Source organism: Suricata suricatta, chromosome 10, assembly GCF_006229205.1.
Source record: "Suricata suricatta isolate VVHF042 chromosome 10, meerkat_22Aug2017_6uvM2_HiC, whole genome shotgun sequence".
In the NCBI taxonomy this organism is placed as follows: Eukaryota; Metazoa; Chordata; class Mammalia; order Carnivora; family Herpestidae; genus Suricata; species Suricata suricatta.
In genome coordinates this window covers 90,460,605-90,482,139 of record NC_043709.1, presented here as the reverse complement: position 1 = coordinate 90,482,139, position 21,535 = coordinate 90,460,605, and the positions used below count along the sequence as shown (strand labels likewise).

Sequence of the window (21,535 nt, the reverse complement as noted above, 5' to 3'; positions counted from 1 at the left end):
TAAACACTGAGAACTATAGGACACTTAAGAAAGAAACTGAAAAAGGCACACACACAAAAAAGGAAAAATATTCCATGCTCCTGGATAGGAAGAACAAACATTGTTAAAATGTCAATACTACCCAAAGCAATCTATATATTCAATGCAATACCCATCAAAATAACACCAGCATTCATCATAGAGCTAGGACAAACAATCCTAAAATTTGTATGGATCAGAAAAGACTTTGAATAGCCAATGCAATCTTGAAAAAGCTGAAGCTGGAGGTATCACAATCCCAGACTTGAAGCTGTATTACAAAGCTGTAACCATCAAGACAGTATGGTGCTGGCACAAAAACAGACACTCAGATCAATGGACACAGAACAGAGAACCCAAAAATGGACCCACAAACATATGGCCAACTAATCTTTGACAAAGCAGGAAAGAATATCCAATGGAATAAAGACAGTCATTTCAGCGAATGGTGCTGGGAAAACTGGACAGCAACATGCAGAACAATGAACTTTGACCACTTTCTTACACCCTACACACACAAAAGCCCACAAAATGGATGAAAGACCTAAACATAAAACAGAAAGCCATCAAAATCCTAGAGAAGAAAGCAGGCAAAAACCTCTTTGACTTTGGTCACAGCAACTTCTTACTCAATACATCTCCAGAGGCCAGGGAAACCGAAGCAAAAATGAACTCCTGGGACTTCATCAAAATAAAAATCTTCTGCAGAGCAAAGGAAACAATCAGCAAAACTAAAAGGCAACTGATGGAATAGGAGAAGATACTTGCAAATGCCATATCAGATAAAGGGTTAGTATCCAAAAGCTATAGAGAACTTATCAAACTCAAACCCAAAAAAAACAAATAATCCAGTGAAGAAATGGGCAAAAGACATGAATAGACACTTCTCCAAAGACAATTAGATGGCCAACCAACACATGAAAAAATGCTAGACATCTGGGAAACTCACTATCAGGGACACAGAAATCAAAACCACAATGAGATACCACCTCAGACCTGTCACAATGGCTAAAATAAACAACTCAGGCAACAATAGATGTTGGCGAGGATGCAGAGAAAGAGGATGTCTTTTGCACTGCTGGTGGGACTGCAAACTGGTGCAGCCACTCTGGAAAACAGTATGGAAGTTCCTCAAAAATTAAAAATAGAACTACCGAACAACCCAGGAATTGCACTACTAGGTATTTACCCAAGGAATAAAGACATGCTGTTTTGAAGGGCACATGCACCCCAATGTTTATAGCAGCAATATCGACAATAGTCAAAGTATAGAAAGAGTCCAAATGTCTATCGACAGATGAATGGATAAAAAAGATGTGGGGGTGTGTGTGTGTGTGTGTGTGTGTACATACACAACGGAGTATTACTCAGCAATCAAAAATGATTAAATCTTGCCATTTGCAACTACATGGATGGAACCAGAGAGTACTTTGCTAAGCAAAATTAGTCAGAGAAAGACAAATATTATATGACTTCACTAATATGAGGACTTTAAGATACAAAACAAATGAACATAAGGGAAGGGAAGCAAAATGATATAAAAACAGGGAGGGGGACAAAACATAGGAGACTCAAATATAGAAAACAGACAGAGGGCTGCTGGAGGTGTTGTGGGGGGGGGGGTGGAATAAATAAATGGATATGGGGCATTAAGGAATCTACTCCTGAAATCACTGTTGCATCACATGCTAACTAACTTGGATGTAAATTAAAAAATAAATAAATTACTAGTTTAAAAAGAAAACCCTGAAGATGCCTAGGAACCCTGAATATCCTATGAGGGGGAGGGCTATCATATTTCTTTTTCAGGAGGAGCTATCATATTTCTAAAAAAAATTTTATTACAAGGGTGGGCAGAAGCATTGTGTAAAATCTCCTAATAAAGAAACTTGAAAAAAATAAAAAAGAAACTTTGTAACTCAAAAGTCATGTTGCAGCATAACCCTTAATAAAGAAGCCATATCATATACCATTATGTTTATATTTTCAATGTCTCAAGGGAAAAATAGTCTCATGGAGAATGTGGCACTAATGAATAAAAACATAGCTGCGTATATGGTAGCTGAACTTTTAGTGAGATAAAACAATAATTCAGTAAATCTGTTTCAGACTCATCAACCCACCATTCCCTATCAGATAAAAGAAGTTCTTCATTCTTAAGATCGAAATCCAGAAACTTTACTCACTCAGCACAGTAACTATTAGTTTCAGGGTAAGTTTTAGAACACTGAGCAAAAATCAGATTTAAAATGTCCTTTAGCTTAGTCCTCTGTTTACAAAATATTTTATTCATTATTCATTTTATTTCATTATAATTTCATTTTTCCAGAGAAAATATAGTTTCATACTAACTTAATACTTAATAAATCTAACCCTGCACAATTTTTTATGTTTATTTATTTTCAAAGAGAGGGAGAGAGGGAAGGGCAGAGACAGAGGGAGAGAGAGAATCCCAAGCAGGCTCTGTGCTGTCAGTACAGAGCTCGACGCAGGGCTTGAACTCACGAACCATGAAATCATGACCTGGGCTGAAATCAAGAATAGGAAACTTAACCAACTGAGCTACCCAGGTGTCCCTAACCTTGCAAAATTCTGACTACCCTTTATGACTTTCAAAAGGTACTATATAAAAGTTTGATAAACATCACATATGTAAACTACCTAATGCTGTAGTTCATTTCAAGAAAGGTTTTTAGAAAGTCATCTATAAATAAATCAAAAAAAGAAAATTATAAAATATACTGATGACAGTCAATCTAATTTATCACATTTTAATGTCAAGAAATACAGAAAAGATCAAGTGACACTTTATGCTAATCTTCCAGCACTTCTTTATAAGATAAAAATTACCTGTATGTTTTATAATATAAAATCACAGTGACAAATCACTGCATTGGCAAAGCACCAACCAACTCAACCCAAAATGATTTCCCTTTTGGAGGAATAAACTCATGAAATAAAGATATTCAAGGTTGATAATTTCTAATGTCCAACAAAGCATCACAAGTTATAAACATTTGAAAATGACAGTGTGCTTTGAAATACAAATCTCAGGATATAGCATGTTTTTACTGGTAACTATGCTTAAGTACTTTCCCATTATCACTTGGAGATTACATATCTTGAGCAATCATTCAAAACACATAATTAAACGATGAATTTTAAGTCTGTATCATGGAAAATGTCTAAGTATTTCCTTGCAATAATCCATGGTTAGTGCAGAATAAAATAAGATGGTATGATTACTTATTGTCCATGAAGCATAATTTTTGAAAAATTAATTCTTAAAGTCTAAGTAACTCAATGAAGAATTTAAAATATTATCTATGCCTATTCTTTTTTTTTTTAATAAGTAGAATGCATTTTTGTTTTTAAATACCACTCTGTCTTCTTTTTATTTCTTGGAAGCCCTCAGGAACATACTAAGGTATTTGTTTTCCTTACAAAATCCCAAGAAACTAAAAATCCACTGGTCATATGACTGCAGTAGATAATCTAAAAGCTGTCAGAACATCTACTCAGAGGGAAAAAAATTCACCACTTATTTACCTTAATCTCATCACACTGGAACAGATGAAGATCCGGCTTGCTCTGAGTTGGTTCCTTGCACACCAGGGCAAGGACTGAATCATAGTTACAGGAATGCATCACGGCTTGGCAGTGCTGGATTGTGTTTAAAGGAAAATTCTCTAGTTCGTTCTAGAAAGTAAAAATATAACTTGTCTTAATTTTTATTGTATAAATAAAATCGATTCCACAAAAAGCTCTGGGCACCGATCACATCATTTTTAAAGTGTGCAAATCACACTGACAGTGAATCCGAGTGAACACCTAGGATGGGAGGATGAGTAGATACAAGGTGACAGTAGAGAAACAAGCAGGGCCAGAGGTGCGTGGGAGAAAACTCAACAAAAAGGAAATATTTAGCAGAGGAATGCAGTTATCTTCTTAATAAACAGAAGAAATACTGAACTTAGTAATACTGACTTCTTCAGGTATGGAGGAGAGATGCCTTTAAGAGAAAAAGAAGTAAACTGAGGCCTTTTTCCAAAATTATTCTCCAGCTCACATTTTCCCCCTCTGGCTATACAGTGGCAGAATTTTATTTTACTTGAACACTGAACGGTCATACTCAGTCATACACAAGGGTCTCTACTTTCTATGATAAAAAACATGTGGATTCGAGTAATACATCATTCATACATTTTTTTTATTTCAATGAATTCCTCAGATAAAAAAAATTAATACATATATTTATTTATTCCAGCCAAAAATATCAAACAGCTGGGCCAGAAGGATCTCACTAAAAAATATTCTTCAAAGTGATCAAGATGTTTGGTAGCATAAAATTGAATACTCTTTAACCTATAAACAGCCCGCCTAGATAAAATAGTGATAGATTAAATAATTACTTCTTAAACAAATGACCTTTCTATTCACAATCAGAATTCTGAATTTCATGAGATATACTTAAAGTGCTTATTGTTACACTAATGCCTTTATACAAATAGTAAGTGGGTCATGATGGGAGAAACAGTGATTTAAAAAAAATTTTTTTAATGTTTATTATTTTGAGAGAGAGAGCAGGAGAGGGGCAGAGAAAACAAGGAAGACACAGAATCAGAAGCAGGCTCCAGGCTCTGAGCTGTTAGCACAGAGCCCGATGCAGGGCTCAAACTCACAGACCGCGAGATTATGACCTGAGCTGAAGTCGGATGCTTAACTGACTGAGCCACCCAGGCACCACACAGTGATTTTTTTTAAGTAAAGAAAATACAGTATCTCCAATAGATAAAAATAATAAAAAATAAAAATAAAAAGCATCAACTTTTACAACAGACAGCACATATACACATATATCACATCATAAATTCATTCTAAATTCTGATACCCTGAGATCCACCGAAGGCAAAACAAGAAATAGTGGTTCCATCAGAATAAAATGCAATTTGTCAGAGCACCAGGGAATAACACATTTTCTTTCTTTGCAAAAGTAAATTAAATAATATCCCTTCTCTAGAATTTCTTGAAACCATGAGAATCAGAGAGGCACTCAGTTGCAATTCCCTCACAGGGTACGATGGATGTGAATGATAAAAGAAAGAGCAAATTTTACTCCAAGTCCCATCAGGACACTGTAAAATGATTACAACAGTTGTGTTCCTTACCTTAGCAACTCAAGGGCTTACGAGACGACGGGGCTCAGGAGAGTGCTGTTTTAGGAGCGCCAGCATCGCATTGCCAGCGTGGTGCGAAACAAAGGTGTGGGGGAGTTACTACACACACACACACACACACACACACACACACACACACACACACACATATGGACGCAGGCCTTCACCCCAGGTCACACATTTCCTGGGACACAGTTTGGCCTAGCACGTAATTAACGTATGTCATACAGGCCCAGCGGGGCCTTACTTCCGTGCTTTTCTCATTTCCTCCTCTCATTATTGTGCTTTCAGTAAAACAACAGAACATGGATCCCTCTATCTCTAGTTTCAGGAACTGATTTTTCACGCATGATGTGTATGCAGTATATTTCTCCTTTAAAAATCACTGAATTTTCTTTTGTCCAATTTTCATCCATTTTTAAACAATATGGCCTGCTTGTAAACATAAATGCCTGTGCAACTTTCTTAGAAGTAAAATAGTCCGAATTTTACAAGCTCACCTTTGATTCTAAGTCAATCAGGCTCACAGCTCTGCCGTCCACCTGAAGAATCATATCTTGGGTCCACACTTTGCCCTTGGCATCAAGCAATTTCAGCTTCCTTATTCCATCATCAACAGTTATCATTGCATCTTTCCGATCCAGAACAAAGGTAGTCAAGTGCTTAAGATTGACAAAAAAATAAAAATATATGTAACACACACAGTCTCTTAGTACACGTTTTCCAAAAGAAAACAATGGTAACCTCATTGAAGTCAGTGAGGAGAGAGGTGAGAAACCAACACAAAGTACCTACAACCAACCTCATGGTTATCTTACTGAGATACTGAAGACAAACGGGGTTTCCCTGAACACAGACCATGGGCCTGGAGTCATAAAGTTCCTACATCCGCTTAATAGTGAGCCATGTCAAGCTATATAAACAACATAAATTCTAAACAGCTTAAATAACATTCTCTTAAAACTAATCCCTCCCATTTTATTCCATTTTGGTTAGTTAAGTGCTGAATACCAGCAGGCAAGCTACACACTGCAGGTTGAAAACTATGGACAACGATAAATGAGAGAAGTAGTCGACTGCTACTGTAACAACTGTCAAAGTCTTCACTGAACTAAAACAAAATTTTAAAGTTTACTTATTTTTGAGAGAGGGAGGGAGGGAGTAGGGGAGGGGTAGAGTCCGAGGGAGAGAGAATCCCAAGCAGGCTCCAGGCTGTCAGCACAGGGCCCGATGTAGGGCTCGATCCCATGAAATGTGAAATCATGACCTGAGCCGAGATCAAGAGTCAGAGACTTAACCAACTGAGCCACTCGTGCATGCCCTGAAGCAAACTCTAAATCTAATTAGGCATGCTTGCTACGGGTAGAAAACTGAAAATAAGAACACTTTAAATTTATTCCCTATTTAAATAGTTTCTATTACAAGCAAGTCACATAAGTAGATTCCAGTTAAGAGCAAATATATCTTAACAGATAGATAATAACACAGGAAAACTAAACAAGAAAACCATTGTTTAAATAGGACGACTAATGACTTTAGGTAAAATGAAAAATAAAACTAAACCACTCAGCGAAACCACCAAAGGCATAAGTTTAAGATTCTATAATACAAAATAGATGCCTTTGTCCTGTTTTTAACCAAAATAAGGCTGACAATGATAAGTGAGTAGTTATTTTAATTTATTCTCTATATAAATAAACCCCAGACTAACAAGATACTTTGATATTTTACATCTAAATTTTACAAAACTCAAAAAGAAAAAAGGTGAACACAATTCATAGTACATCATAGGAATAAAATAAAACATCCTTCTGATTTTGCTACCAAATTTTTATGTCCCTCAAGGTTCATTCTAAATTTTAGCAAACATCAAAACCTCTTACTTCAACACGGTATTGGGATGTATCGGACACACTGCTGACACTGTCCCGAGCATAATTCTTCCTTTGCTCTGAAAGAGACGTTGAAAAAGCCATTATTTACCCACCAACAGGCTAAAGTTCATGTATCAGGGTGTTGTGGCCATCTCTGAAACTAGTCTATCTCACATATAAATATAGTAGCTGACAAGTCACCATTGTGTGGTGTATCTGAAAACACTCATTATTCACATTAAATGAAAAAGCCACCAGAAAGCTTAAATGATATGCAAGAACAATTTGACCCAATGCAAATTACCAGAATCTCAAAGATAAAATTTAGATTATTGGTGTGTAGGAAAAATGTTATTTAATTAGGGGTTTTATCAATCAGATACCTACTCTTTGGCAAAAAAAAAAAAAAGAAAGAAAAAGAAAACTGGCTGGTAACTCCCATCTCTTAATGTATTGAGAACAAAACAGAACTGCAAATGCTGTCACAGATACTGTATTCTGTGAGTTAGACTACATTATCAAAATAACGGCCACTATAAGGAACATCTTTCACAGCATCCAAACTATGGAGAGAGTATGAGGAGATTCAAAACATGGTTCAACCACACTGAGTGCCATTAAACTTTAACAGTTTCCACACAGCTACAGAACAAACATGATACTCAAAATTGTAGATATCAGCTGTTAGAAAATATAAGAAAGTCAGGTGGAAAGTTACTGCACCACACTACTTAAAAAGCAAAATAAACCTTTATTTTCTTTTGTAAAATGCTGCAAAACCAAAATAAAATATAAAATATGGGGAGGCAGTATTTTGCACATGTTACTTTGTAATCAAGTAACATGCTTACTTTTAAATTCAGAGTTGCTCTATTTTTCCTAAAGCAGAATGCTACAATGAAAAAGAAGCCCTTCTAAGTAGGGACCAGGGATGAAGGATCCTGGCTTTGGCTCTGTCTCGATGCAGGACGCTAAAATTGTGCGAGGTGCTTAGCTCTAGGCCTCAGCACTCTCACTGTGAAATAAAAGGGTTAAATAAGATCAAATCTCAAAACTCCTACACTACTAACACACACACATACCCCAACCTTTCCTGATATCCAACTGTTTTTCAAATATAAATGTTTCTTTCAGTTAATACGGAAATCTTTAGACCTTCCTCCAACTTCAGACATTGAAAAGTTCTGCTGAACATGAACTCAAACTAAGTATAAAAATACTAAGGACATACACAGATTAAGAATGTTAACAGAATTTTTTAAAGCTGATAAATTACTTCATATTACATATGAAAGTGATTAGTTTTCATTTATATTTATCTGAGACTTAGATGAAAAATATCTATGTCCCTTATATTACATCAGTCTGATATTATTCCAATATACTCTATTTTTGTTTTTGCAGCATTAAAGGTATTTAATAGAAACAAATATACTACAAAACTCAGTATCTGCTACCTTTCTTTTTTTGTTTCGATGATGACCTGAAGAAGTATGATCCATCTGTTCCTACCAAAATAATGTGATCAAAAAGAAAGATCTGGTTTCACCTTAAGTTTTCTATTCCAATATACAAAACATAAGCTTCACTTGCACGACTGTATTCTATATATCAAGAAAAGAAACAACCATGATTTTTCTGAATCTTAGCTGAGAATTAATCAAAGTGAGATATTAACAAATATATAACTTCTCAGGAGAACCACTGAAATACAATACGTAACTGAGGAACATTTCTGACAAAAGCACTTTTAGAAATAATTACCATTTTTAAATAGTGTTGTATGGAAGCGACGGATCACGGGAATTTACCTCAATAACAAGAGCACACTGTTTACACTGTATGTTCGCCAACTTGACAATAAATTATATTTTAAAAAAGAAAGAAAGAAATCATTTTCAGAATCACTGGTTTATTATTTTCTAGCACAACTCTCAATGGCAGACCCAGAACATGAAGGTGGTTCTGTTTCCTGTGGTCAGACCTAGACAGCAAAAGAAATGGCAATGGTTGCCATGGTATCCAGCTGTGATGTGGCAACCCCAGGACATTCAAATGCTTCACTGAGTCTTTCAGGTGAGTGATTGGCAAACACAGCTGAGCCCGATGCATGTTTTGTAATTCAAGTTATTCATTATGAAGTAAGAATTTGTTCTCCCTAATTTTCTAATATAGTTTTTTAATCCCAAAGGAGGGTATTTTATAAGTACAATAGAAAAACATTGCCTTTTTGATGGTATTTGTAAAAAACATGACATTAACTGATCATTCTGATTGCCTGGAAGATAGGTTTATTTCTAGTATTCCAAATGAAGAATCCACTTTAGAAATTCTTAAACTGCTTTCTCTCCAATGCTGCATAAAAAATAAGATGTATGTGTTACAAGAAATTACCTTTAAAAGACCCTAAAAATATACAAATGCCACAAAATGGATTTATAAACAAACTAATAGTTCCAGTGATTTAAGTTGATGAATAAATAAAGGTTAATATTAACATTTTAATAAGAAATTCTGAAAGAAGGTTCCTAAGAGGCAATTATGGTACATTTCTTTTTTTTTTTTTTAAGAATCATATGTACTCTCAACTACAGCTGTAAATAGTAATTATGCTCCTAAGCTGAAAATCTCACCAAAAGCCTTAAAAAAGTATGAGAAGTCTAAATAAAGTCTCAATGATACTCCAGATAAAGCCTCTAATGATGTTCCCCACTTTAACAGTGGTTTTCAACCCTGGCTGCACACTAGAATGAACTTTGAAAAATAATGCCTGGGTCCTATGTGCTAGAGAGTCTAACATAATTGGTCTAGGGTGCAGTTTGGGTACTGGGATTTATACACGGCAATTCTAATGGACAGCCAAGACTGGTCCAAAATCTGTACAAAAGCCAACTCATCTACTACATGTTACCTCTTTAGGTTGAAAACTTTTCTTTCCAAAGTAAGAGTGTAAATCATGGCCAAATAGTGTATCAAATAATAACTGAATAAATCTGGCAGTAGTTTTGGGTTTCTTGTGTTACAGGCTGTTCAACTCCCAAATTAATGCCTCAGTTTCTATCCCCGCATCTTTCTCAATCTGAATCAATTAGAGCTAAGAATAAACTTAACTTGATCATGTACCAATGGTTGTGGTTTTACTGCCTTTCTTACTAGCTTTTATAACACCGAACAGAATACACAAACCCACAGAAACAGAATTAAATGAATTCAGTGACCAATGATAAAAATTCTTTACAGATTTTTTAGCATTATTGATATGCTTTTTCAGATTTTTTTCAGCATTATTGAGCTATTATGTGATAATCAACTTCCAGATCAGGAACATTAAATTCAGGTTTCATAAGACTTTGAGTGATTATGATATATTAATATAGGTTCATCAATTCTAACAAATGTACCACTCTGGTGAGGGCTGTTGAGAGCTATGCACATGCAGGACGATATATGGGAAATCTCTGTATATTCCATTCAGTTTTGCTATGAGCTTAAAACTGTAAGTCTTAACTAAAAAAACAAAAAGGTAGGTTTCATTTAACTCTTCAATTAGTATAATGGCAACTATTACAACATGCAGGCCTGATTATTTAAATGCAATTCCCTTTTGTCTGTAGTGCTGTTTATATACACAGCAAGATTTATAAGAGCTAATATTCAGAAAATTTTATTTTCTCTTTTTCAGAAAATGAAACATCGCTTAGAAGTAAGGATTTCACAATTAAAAAAGGGAAGGAGAATGTAACATCAAAGCAGCTGCTGAGTATTTATCTCCCTCTCTAAATAAAACAATGGATTACTGCTCAGAGTACTTAACACTTTCAACTACAGTAAAGGAGAATTCCTTTCCCGGTATTTTAGTGCGTAATTTCCAAAGCAGTGAGGCACTTCATGGGAAGCACTGAGGAACAGTGAGTGAGAAGTACGGGCTCTCATGATCCAGGCAGCCACAATTACAGTTTGACACGTCAGTATCCAAACCAACATACTGTTTTTAAAAACAAACAGGTTGGGGCACCTGAGTGGCTCAGTCGGTTAAGCGTCCAACCTTGAGTCAGGTCATGATTTCACGGTTCAGAAGTTCGAGCCTCGTGTTGGTCTCTATGCTGACAGCTCAGAGCCTGGAGCCTGCTTGGGATTCTATGTCTCCCTCTTTCCTCTCTCTCTGCTCCTTCCCCACTCTCACTCTGTCTCTCTCGCTCAAAAACAAATATACATTAAAAAATAATAATTAAAAGCAAACAAGGCCATTTTTATGAAACTGCATTATTTAAGAATTAATTTTACTGATTTGTCCCATTGGGAGAAAAGAAGTTTTAAAATGTTCCGATAAGATGAAGCAATAGCACACTCTATGAAGTTGAATTTTGACTCTAACATTGTCCAACTTCCTGATAATATATAATCATGCACCATGTACTTCCTAAGAATTAAAACAAAATTGTTCTTAAAAAAGATTTAAATGTTCCCTCCAAGTAAAATACACGCTGTAAGTGATGCATCTGGAGGAAAGAGAAATGGGCTTTAATTTGTGAATGCCACCCGAATGTGTAAGAGATTGTTTCAGCTTCAATTATGACAGTTACCCAAAGAGACTAACTCCCAACCAAGATCAAAGGATAGGAAGGGACAGGAAGAGAAGAATGATAGGTACAAAAAGTAAAACACGTGGGTTACAATCTATTAAGACAAATGCTATATTTAGAAATCCTGCTATGAGAAAGAGAAGCCAAGTGCTGTGTAAAGATATAGAAAAGTTTACAGTAAAGTCAATTATGCAGAACCTGTATGTTTTATAGATTACTTACATTCAATTCTTACCAGTTCTTCCTTAAGAAAAGAAGAAAAAAGAAAAACAGGAAAAACCCCAAATAGATTTTCCTCCTTGCTAACTTCACAAAAAAAGTTGACACTTAAGGCTAGAATGAGACTTGAGAGGGTGCCCGTCTACCACATTTATCCGATACTATTAGGACTCCAAATAGTACAAGTCTCAAAATTACTATAAATGCTGGTGATGAAAATGAAATATTGCTAACTGATGATTCTCTGAAACTTGAGTTTTTCTGGATAGAGGATGACCTTAAACAGCTGATTTTTATAAATGGCTGTATTACAAATTCGGCAATATCTAATTTAAAGGGAAGTTACTTTTCTAGGAAGTTCAACTATTCAGAACATAGCAGAGCCCACGCTTAAGGAAGTCCTCTAAAGGGCGGAGAGATGTCACACGTCTACACATCAAAACTTACACATCTTAAAATGCAGACTTTAACAGCACCCTCAATTCCCCGCTCAGAACCTACTTACTCTACTAAAGATTTTCTATCTAGCTGCTCAGCCCCTACATATCAGAAGAACTGTTAGAGAAGGCACGTTGACAACAGGGAAAAGTGACAAACATGGGACACAGCTGCACAGAAAAAGCAGCCACAGATATTCAAAAGGGAAATGATTTTGAATGATTTGGTACAAAGGTAAAGAACACAGCCTCTGAACACACCAAGGTACACAAGCTAGTGTGAACTGATGACCCTCTGAGTCATGGACAAGAGATTACAGGTGCCACACCCTGATGGAAGGGAATGTTTAATATATTTTATAAGTACTTCCCTTAAAAATGACATTAGAGGGGCGCCTGGGTGGCTCAGTCAGTTGAGCGACCAACTTCGGCTCAGGTCATGATCTCGTGGTTCGCGGGTTCGGCCCCATGCAGGGCTCTGTGCTGACAGCTCAGAGCCCGGAGCCTGCTTCAGATTCTGTGTCTCCTTCTCTCTCTGCCCCTCCCCCTCTCATGCTCTGTCTTTCTTTCTCAATAATAAATGTAAAAAAGATAAATTAAAAAAATGATATTAAATTTTAGTGCTTAAAGACTCTGACAAGCAGGCTAACTGCAAACATATATATATAAAATTTTCAATTCCCTGATAACAGCAGCCCCATGAAATGTTACCATCGTGCTGTATGTGGAGGAGAATGAAATTAATATTTATTTTCTGCTTGTTTATGTTGTCAGGGACTTTAGTGATTTAGAGCTTCTCACATGCTGGCTCCGAGATTTCTTGCATCATAATGAAGAAATGGCAAAACAGGGTTATTAAACTGCAGTATATTTTAACTACTTTCCTTGAATAAATGTACACATATCCAAAAGATGCAAAATTTATCATCATAATTGTGCAGTTCACAATACATTTATAAGATTCATTTAAAAACCTATTTCTGGTAGTATCTGGAATATAAGCTTAAAAAATATTTGAACATTACCACTTAATCCTGTCCAAGTTTCACTGTAATTACACATTGTATGTATGACATCATTTGGAGGTAACATCAAAATATTAAAATTGAGGGCCTTGATTAATCTGAGGACCCAGGACACAAAATAACCCTCCGATATTCCCCCTCAATGCCATGACAGACTCATTACTTCTGTTTTCTCATATAAACTTACCACAATATTATATTCATTTCTATTTTACAGATGAAGAAACTGGGGCCAACAAGTAAAATCATTTGCTCAATATGGCAGTGCTTTGGTAGAAGTGCCATGATTCAGCCCCAAACTGCTTGGTTTCCAAAACCCATGCTGCCTCCCAGAGACGACGGAATTACTGAATCAGTCTAGGGGGCACATTATGGTATGAGATCTGAAAAGTGTTCTCATGTAAAAGACAGGCTGCGTGACACTCTAGATGCAGTATCTAACCTGTGGCCGGTGTATAAAAAACAATGGCCATTACTGTACGATTTATCCCAAAGACGTTCGTGTACCACCCAGGAAAGAAATTAACTCTCGAAAGATTTATTCAACTGGTTTAATCATTGTGAAAAGAAAAATTTTTAAGAAAACGCATACATCGTAATAAGCTACATTATAAACCTATCCTTTACCACCTCCTATTAAAGAAAAAAAAAGTAGGGGCACCTGGGTGGCTCAGTCAGTTGGGCATCCGGCTTCGGCTCAGGTCATGATCTCACGGTTCGTGGGTTCGAGCCCCGCGTCGGGCTCTGTACTGACAGCTAGCTCAGAGCCTGGAGCCTGCTTCGGATTCTGTGTCTCCCTCTCTCTCTCACCCTCCCCTCCTCACACTGTCTCTCTCTGTCTCTCAAAAATAAAAAAAATTAAAAAATTTTTTTAAAAAGTTAAAACTTGAAACTGGGAGGCTAATATAACTCAATGTTAACTAACTGCAGTTGTAACTCCAACTTACTTACTGAGAAAGTTCATTCAAAATCTGAACATATTTCTTCCCTGTCATTCATTCCATGGGCATTGGACTGAGAGCCCCTTTGGGAAAGAGGGGTGAGGATTTGATACAAAGAGAAATGAAACTTTATCTGTAACTTCAAGGAACTTACAACCTGCTTACTTCTAAGCCAAATACATTTGCTAAGTCTTCTTTCTTCCTTGTCTCTTGGATTTCCTCCATTCTTTCCCTCTCTTTATGTCCTCTGTTTTACCTATACACTGTTCATTTTTGTCACACGACACAAAGTTCTCACATTTTCTCACAATCAAGATTCTTAAGGTTATGTGACTTTGACACCTCACCTTAGAAAGGAGCCTCCAGCTTGCTCTATATGTAAAAAAAAGGTGAAAACATAAATTCACTGATTAAAAGCTGAAGATTTTCAATCCCTGGATCTACGCTTTTATGAAGGTGCTACTAACACAAAATAAACATTAAAATTTGAGGTGAATTCCACTTTTTTATCCCTTATCCCTTTGCTTAGCTCTCTGAGAACAGACTTTCGGATCTACAGTATTTGTGAGATGATCAATAGTACTCTTTCTCCTTAACGAAAGTCTCAAGGCTATTGTTTGGATGTCTGACTTAACCTACTTCCATCCATACTCCTCATATCCGTCCTCCAGACTGCTATGAGAGGGACCCAAGACAATAGACCTGTTTTTCCTCTGACTAAAAAACTTCAGTGACCAGTCGTTCCCTGTATGACTGTTCCTCCTGTGGTCCATGTTTATTTTTCTAATGGGATTTCCCAATGTATCACCTTGTACCCTCCAGTTAAGACCAAACTGTTCACAATTCATACATTCATTATATTCATTCTGCCAGTATTTTACTGAGCGCAAATTATACATCAATCACTGTGCTGTGCTTAGGGAATCCTGAAGTAAACAAGGCAGATATGGCCCAACTTCACAGAACTTACAGTCAATTTTATAAAGGGTTCTTACTGCTATTTGCAGTACTCTCTGGCCCCCCAAATGCCTGGAGCACACTACTTTACATTTCAGACTTCAGCTCAGGCTCAAGTCTTTACGAAATCCCTTCTGACTACTGCCCCCGCCCCTACCCCTGTAGAAGAACTGACCACCCCCACTGCACCTCACACACCATCACCCAAGCTTAATTATAATGATGTGTAAGTATCTTATTCATCTTTGGAATGACTGACTCGTCAGGGAAACAGATACTAGGAAGACCTTGGCCTAGCTCACAGAAGTACTTACGTATCTACCTAGAAATAAAGACTGACGGAATTATTTTATTTTTGCAAAATCCAAAAAGACAAAAAAACTTCATTTTCAGTTCTTTCAAGTCATTTTCTAGACCGCAGGTCTCTTAAAGTCAAGAACTGTATATATTGCTAGCTCTGTTCTGAGCACATATTAGTTATAAAGTAAGTATTTGTTGAATATATTCTCTGGATCTACTATTCACAACAACTAGATCATGGTAAAGGTGTCATAATATAGTACCGGAGAAAACTGAAACTGACATTAATCAGACTGACAAGGCCATAAGAAAATATATCCATGTGTGGTATAAAATCCATCTTATAAATGTATAATATACATCCTAAAAAACCTAGTCATTCAATATACAGGCAGAAAAAGTCACAAAACTTTAGAACTGTTCATTTTTAACATAGTCAAAACACTGTATATGTAGATAATGTTTAAAAAAAAGAGAGAGAGAATTCCAAATTTATAAAAGGGGTTAGTTCCTATAGTAGATAACAAAATGATACTGTCAACAACAGTAACAAATATATATACTATTTTGTGCTTGCCAAGCAAGCACATACTAACTCATTTAATTGTCATACCAACCCCACAACATAGCCCCCATTACATAGATGAGCAAAATGAGATACAGACAGGTAAAGTAATTCGTCCGAGTTCACTCAGTTAATAAATGACAGAACTGGATTTGAACCCAGGAAGTCTAGTTCCAGAATCTTTGCTCTTAACCACAATACTATTCTGAGTCTTTTAACCATAATATGGTTTTTATTCTTTACTGTACAATAATAAAAGCCCATGCAGACCCTGTGAAAACAATGCATTCCCAAATATTTGTAGTATATGTCAGGAGTCCTGAGCTGCTTCTTAGCAATGACTTCTATTTTATACCTAAGTTAAAAAGTATATTATTTACATATGAGACAATCTAGAGAGGACAAGGGATGTTAAAGGAGAATCAGGAAGAAAGCCTGCTGGTTTTGCAGTGCAGGAAGAAATGATGTAAGGACTGTTACTCATACTATAACGCTACCCAGAAGGTCGTGAGCTGTAAGGAAGAAGTCCCGGCAACTGTCAGCCAACGATCGAATGATCAGTCATGAGGATCAACAATCATATCACAAATAATTGGACAGGAAGATCCACCGAACGCACTGATGCCATAAGAGACTCCTTAGAAAACACTGCGATACATTTCACCTATGGCTCTAAATTGTATGACAGTAAGAAGTCACAGGCTTAGTAGCTATTATAAAAGTTCTTTTTTCAACAATCCTTATCTCTCACTACTTCCCTCCAATTAAAATAAACGAGGCGGGGTTCAAATTATAGCTTCGAAAACCTCATTTGTGAAACGCGGTTGGAAACAGAATTATACCTCATCAAATAAACCAACATACCATAGAGGGCCTTTGCACTTGTTCTTGAACTATGTTCTCTGTCCATTTGGGAAAAGGCGGGTGATGATCCGTAGCCACTGTAATAAAAGATGGTCATGGTACAGGGTTAAAGTCCAAAGTAAGCAATAAAAATTCAAAACGACAAGTAAAAATTCCAAGGTACCATAATCACCATGAGTTTTTTAAAAACATACTAAGTGAATGATGCCTAGGTTTGCCAAAATGAGCCAGATCCTGCTCTGGTTCAGAAATAGAACATAAATGACACCACCCTGGTGTAGACTGAGGTAGATGCCAATCACGGCTGCCTCTCAAACTCCAAGCCAGAACCTTAGGCAAGAAGATTCGATAAAGTTGAAACTATCTTAGAAGGGTTTCAGTTTGCCATACTAAACTGAGTTGTGAGCAGTGATCCAACTATAAAAAGTACTAACCACCTCAGGCTATAATGGAATAGACATTATTTTCATAAAAACTTAAAATGCAAAATAATATTTATCATTAAATTTGACCAGCTTTACCCTATGGCTAGCCTCCTGTTACTAAGATGTTAGGTGATGTAAACATATATTTGAAATTTTAAAATTAATTCAGTGAACATTTATGAAACCCTAAAACCTAGAAGAATAAGGATTATGGCAGAAAACAGGATTCTGCTAATAAAACAAGTAAGTAAACCAGTTACAACCGAATGTAACATCTGGATAACACTAATAGATTTCATCGGGATGTCCAAAAACACTCGACTGCCAAGTTGGCATTTCAGCAGAATATAGAAGACTGGAAAGAAGCTCTACGAATCGGGGAGAATTAAGTAAGGGAGAGGCATGTGGAAGTGGCACAAAGACAGGCCCAGTGTCGGAAGGAAAAACACATCTAGTGGGGTACGCCTAGAGGAGAGGAATGGTTTCAGACATGGAGAAGGCACATACAGGGCTTAAGAATTAAATTTTTACTCTCTAGATGGAGTATGTGTATTAATATAGGGAAGTGACATGATCAAAAACATTTTTAAAGAAAATAATCCCACACCAAATGGCAAGGTAACCACGCAGAGGGTGCTGCAAAAATTATGGTAGGGAGGGGCACCTGGGTGGCTCAGTCGGTTAAGCATCCGGCTTCAGCTCAGGTCATGATCTCACAGTTCGTGGGTTCGAGTCCCACGTCAGGCTCTGTGCTGACAGCCATCTCAGAGCCTGGAGCCCGTTTCAGATTCTGTCTCCCTCTCTGACCCTCCCCTGCTCACACTGTCTCTCTGTCTCTCAAAAATAAAAAAACAAAAAACAAAAAAAAAAGAAAAAAATATTGTGGTAGGGAAAAAGGCCCTGAGTAGAACTAGAATAGAAAGACAGAAGAAAGGGACAGAAATAAGAGTTACTTAAGAGAAGAAAATGTTATAAATTCATGATTAAATGGGTATTTATTGTAAGAAAAGGGAGGAGGACTGAGAGTGTGGTCAAACTCTGTGGCTTGCATAACTGACAGACAAGGTAAACATGGCGCCTGACGATACTCCCCTGGTGTCTTTTACTGACCGATTATAAAGAGATTTGCAATAATCTTTATAGAGACAAAAGATGAAGTACAACTCTTTACGATGTGAATAACTTGTGAATTCTGAAAAACTACTATATGCCACAATGGCCAGAAGAAAATAACAACAATATTAACCATGATATATAAGGAGATGGAAACTGAAGTCAGGGTTGTGATTTCAAATCACACCTGAAGCTACAGGGATAATTTGTTTGCTTGTCTGGTCTTTTTACTCATTTTACACAGTGATAAGTATCTTGACAGATTGGACTAAGAGATGTTTAATTCTCAAACGCCAATATTTTATTAAAAAAAAAAGTAATAGAATGTTCCAGAGAAACTGAAAGCTCTTAAGTATTTAACTATGGAAAGCAATAATACATAAAATAACTAGAACAAAATGACTTCTATTAGATCACTGTCACTGAGGGTTGATATTATCTTACCATCTTTTTCTTACCAGATACAGTAAACTTTTAATACTATCATACCTTAGTATTAGAAATTAAATATTAATGAGGAATAAACTACATAAACAGGTAGAGCTAGTCCTTTCATTAGAAATATAAAACAAAACCACCAAATCAAATTGGAAAAGAACCCCAACAAATTAAATATAAACCTTCCAACTTACTTCATTTGAGATGGATACATTCCAAAGCCACTGGGATGATTAGAAATATGACCATTCATTGTGGCTTTCACGCCTGTGTTCTGAAAAAAGAAAAGTACATAGATTAAAGGTAGTAACAAGGTCACGACATTTCGCTTTCAAGTTATTCATTCAACAATTACATGTCACCACCAGGATGATGGCAGAAATATAAGGGTAGAGATCTCCACCTTCCAAGAGCTCAGGAACCAGAAGTACAGCTGGACACAGAAACAAAGATTCAACTGGCATTTAACATTAATGTACTGGAATTCTAAGAAAATCTAGGTGAGTAAAAGAAAAAAATCTAAAATATAATTCCAAATCCTCTACACATATAATCCTAATTGTACATTTTGCTCAAACTCATAATCGGTCAGTTTTATGTTTTAAATATTACTTAGTGTACTGTTTCATTGTGAAAGTAATACAGGCTCATTAAATTAAAAAATAAGAAATACAGGGAAGTACAAATACAGAAAAGCACAAAACGGAAAAGCACCACTCAGAGCCCTATCATTTAAAGATAACCATTTAATATTCCTCCAGATTTTTCCTCCAAATTTTTTCCTGCACCTACGCTTTCTCCCTTCCTTCTAATCTCCCTTCCTTCAAAGCACATTTGACAAACATCCTATACATACACACTTAGATACACCTTTTTTTCCCCCAAAAAAGTATCCACTCACACATTCCTTTCACTTTACACGAGAAAACAGTTTTTAAAGAGATGATATTAACTTCAGAAAACATTTTTTAAAAAATTTTTTATTTAATGTTTTCTATTTATTTTTGAGAGACAAAGAGAGACATTGGGAGCAGGGGAAGGTCAGAGAGAGAGGAAGACACAGATTCCAAAGCAGGCTCCAGGCTCTGAGCTAGCTGTCAGCACAGAGCCTGACGCGGGGCTCAAACCCACGAACCGTGAGATCATGACCTGAGCCAAAGCCGGACACTTAACCGACTATGCCACCCAGGCGCCCCCAGAAAACATTTTTAAAATGTTTCACAAATTGAACAAATTCCCTCAAACAAGAAGAGTAAGTAAAACTTCCGTATTGCTAAATCCAATGGCCTTTTCTTTCTTTGTTCTTCTAGACAATACTGCTACATCTGATTTATTTCTGTTCACTCCTAAATACTTGGCCCTTCCTTCCTTCTTTGACACTAAACCATTTTGGATCTTATTTCGTTTTTCTGACTTTTGTATACATTACATTACTGTGTCTTCCAATAACTGAGAGGTAGGTAAGGTACATTCCAGCTTTATTATTAAGGCAAAGGGGGCAGAAGAATTAATAACTACTGAGTGACTATCATGTATCAGGTAACAAGACACAGTCCCCACTCTAGGCCAACAGTCTAGTGGGAAGAAGAGTCACTTAGTGAATAAATATAAAACTAAAAAATGTTCCTACTACAAAGGAATAGTTTAGGGTGACATGGGGGTGCATATTAAAATAAATTAATTCAGATTCGGAAACCATAGAAGGTCTACATAAAGAAATTATATTCAAGACCAGTAACTTCAAATTAATTCTTTCTTGTTTTTCAGATCTCAGTTCAATCACAGTGTCCTCAGGAAAGCTTTAACTGATCTCCCTTACAGAGATAAAAGCCCAGTATCAGACAGTCTCAGACTATAAACAGTTGTTTGAGGTATGGAGCAGTTATAGTTTTTCATTTGCTTAAATAAATTAGACTCTTCACTAGACTATAAGCTCCATAAGGGCAGAAACGCGTTTAATAACTGCCATTTCTCAAGCAGCAGGAACAATACCAGGCATAGAATAAGTGTTAATTAAATATTTATTCAAAGAAAGAAAAAAAAAAAAGAAGGAAAGCCCTCGCCCCACTTCTGAAAGGCTGTATTATATTCCTAAGGACACAGAATTAATTCACATGAAACACAGAGCAGTAAGTCCCAATGTCCATTGCTCTTTTAAATCTATTTAAAATCCTATTTTAAATGGAAAAGTCAGGTCAACTACCATAATTTTTGGAAGGGCTGAGACTTGTTCTTGAAGAAGATTTCAAGAGGTCCTCAAAACATTCAAGTATAATTCAAGCTTTCCCAAAATTCCTGCCCATATTTATTCACAGCTTTGAAGGAAATTTCTAAACTAAGGAACAAAGAAATACTGACCTCTCCCCTAGATAAGCACTGCATTTACAAAATTACATTACGTTGTTGTATTCTGTTTTTACTGTTGTTGTTGTTCTTGTTTGTTCTCCTCCAATTTATACTTGGATACAATCCATAGTGTACAGGTCAACCAGTTCTCTGGGGAAAAATTAAATCCGGATCCGTACTGCTTAGTGATTTCCATGGTATAAATATTTCCACTGTGGTTCATCTCAAGCTAGCAGCTTACAAAATTCCTAAG

The 21,535-nt window shown here is 36.3% G+C and overlaps 1 protein-coding gene across 3 annotated transcripts in view; it reads right to left on the bottom strand.

The window, feature by feature from the left end:
• Positions 1-21,535, bottom strand: part of EPS8 (epidermal growth factor receptor pathway substrate 8) — a 182,777-nt gene that overhangs the window by 48,702 nt on the left and 112,540 nt on the right. For all 3 annotated transcript variants that reach the window (XM_029955602.1, XM_029955604.1, XM_029955603.1), the window contains 5 exons: positions 19,131-19,210; positions 16,961-17,037; positions 7,079-7,146; positions 5,696-5,857; positions 3,568-3,717 (listed from right to left, as the gene is read on the bottom strand). In XM_029955602.1, coding sequence (XP_029811462.1) covers positions 3,568-3,717; positions 5,696-5,857; positions 7,079-7,146; positions 16,961-17,037; positions 19,131-19,189 — 516 coding nt within the window. In that variant the 5' untranslated portion in view covers positions 19,190-19,210. The remainder of the gene's footprint in view (positions 1-3,567; positions 3,718-5,695; positions 5,858-7,078; positions 7,147-16,960; positions 17,038-19,130; positions 19,211-21,535) is intronic.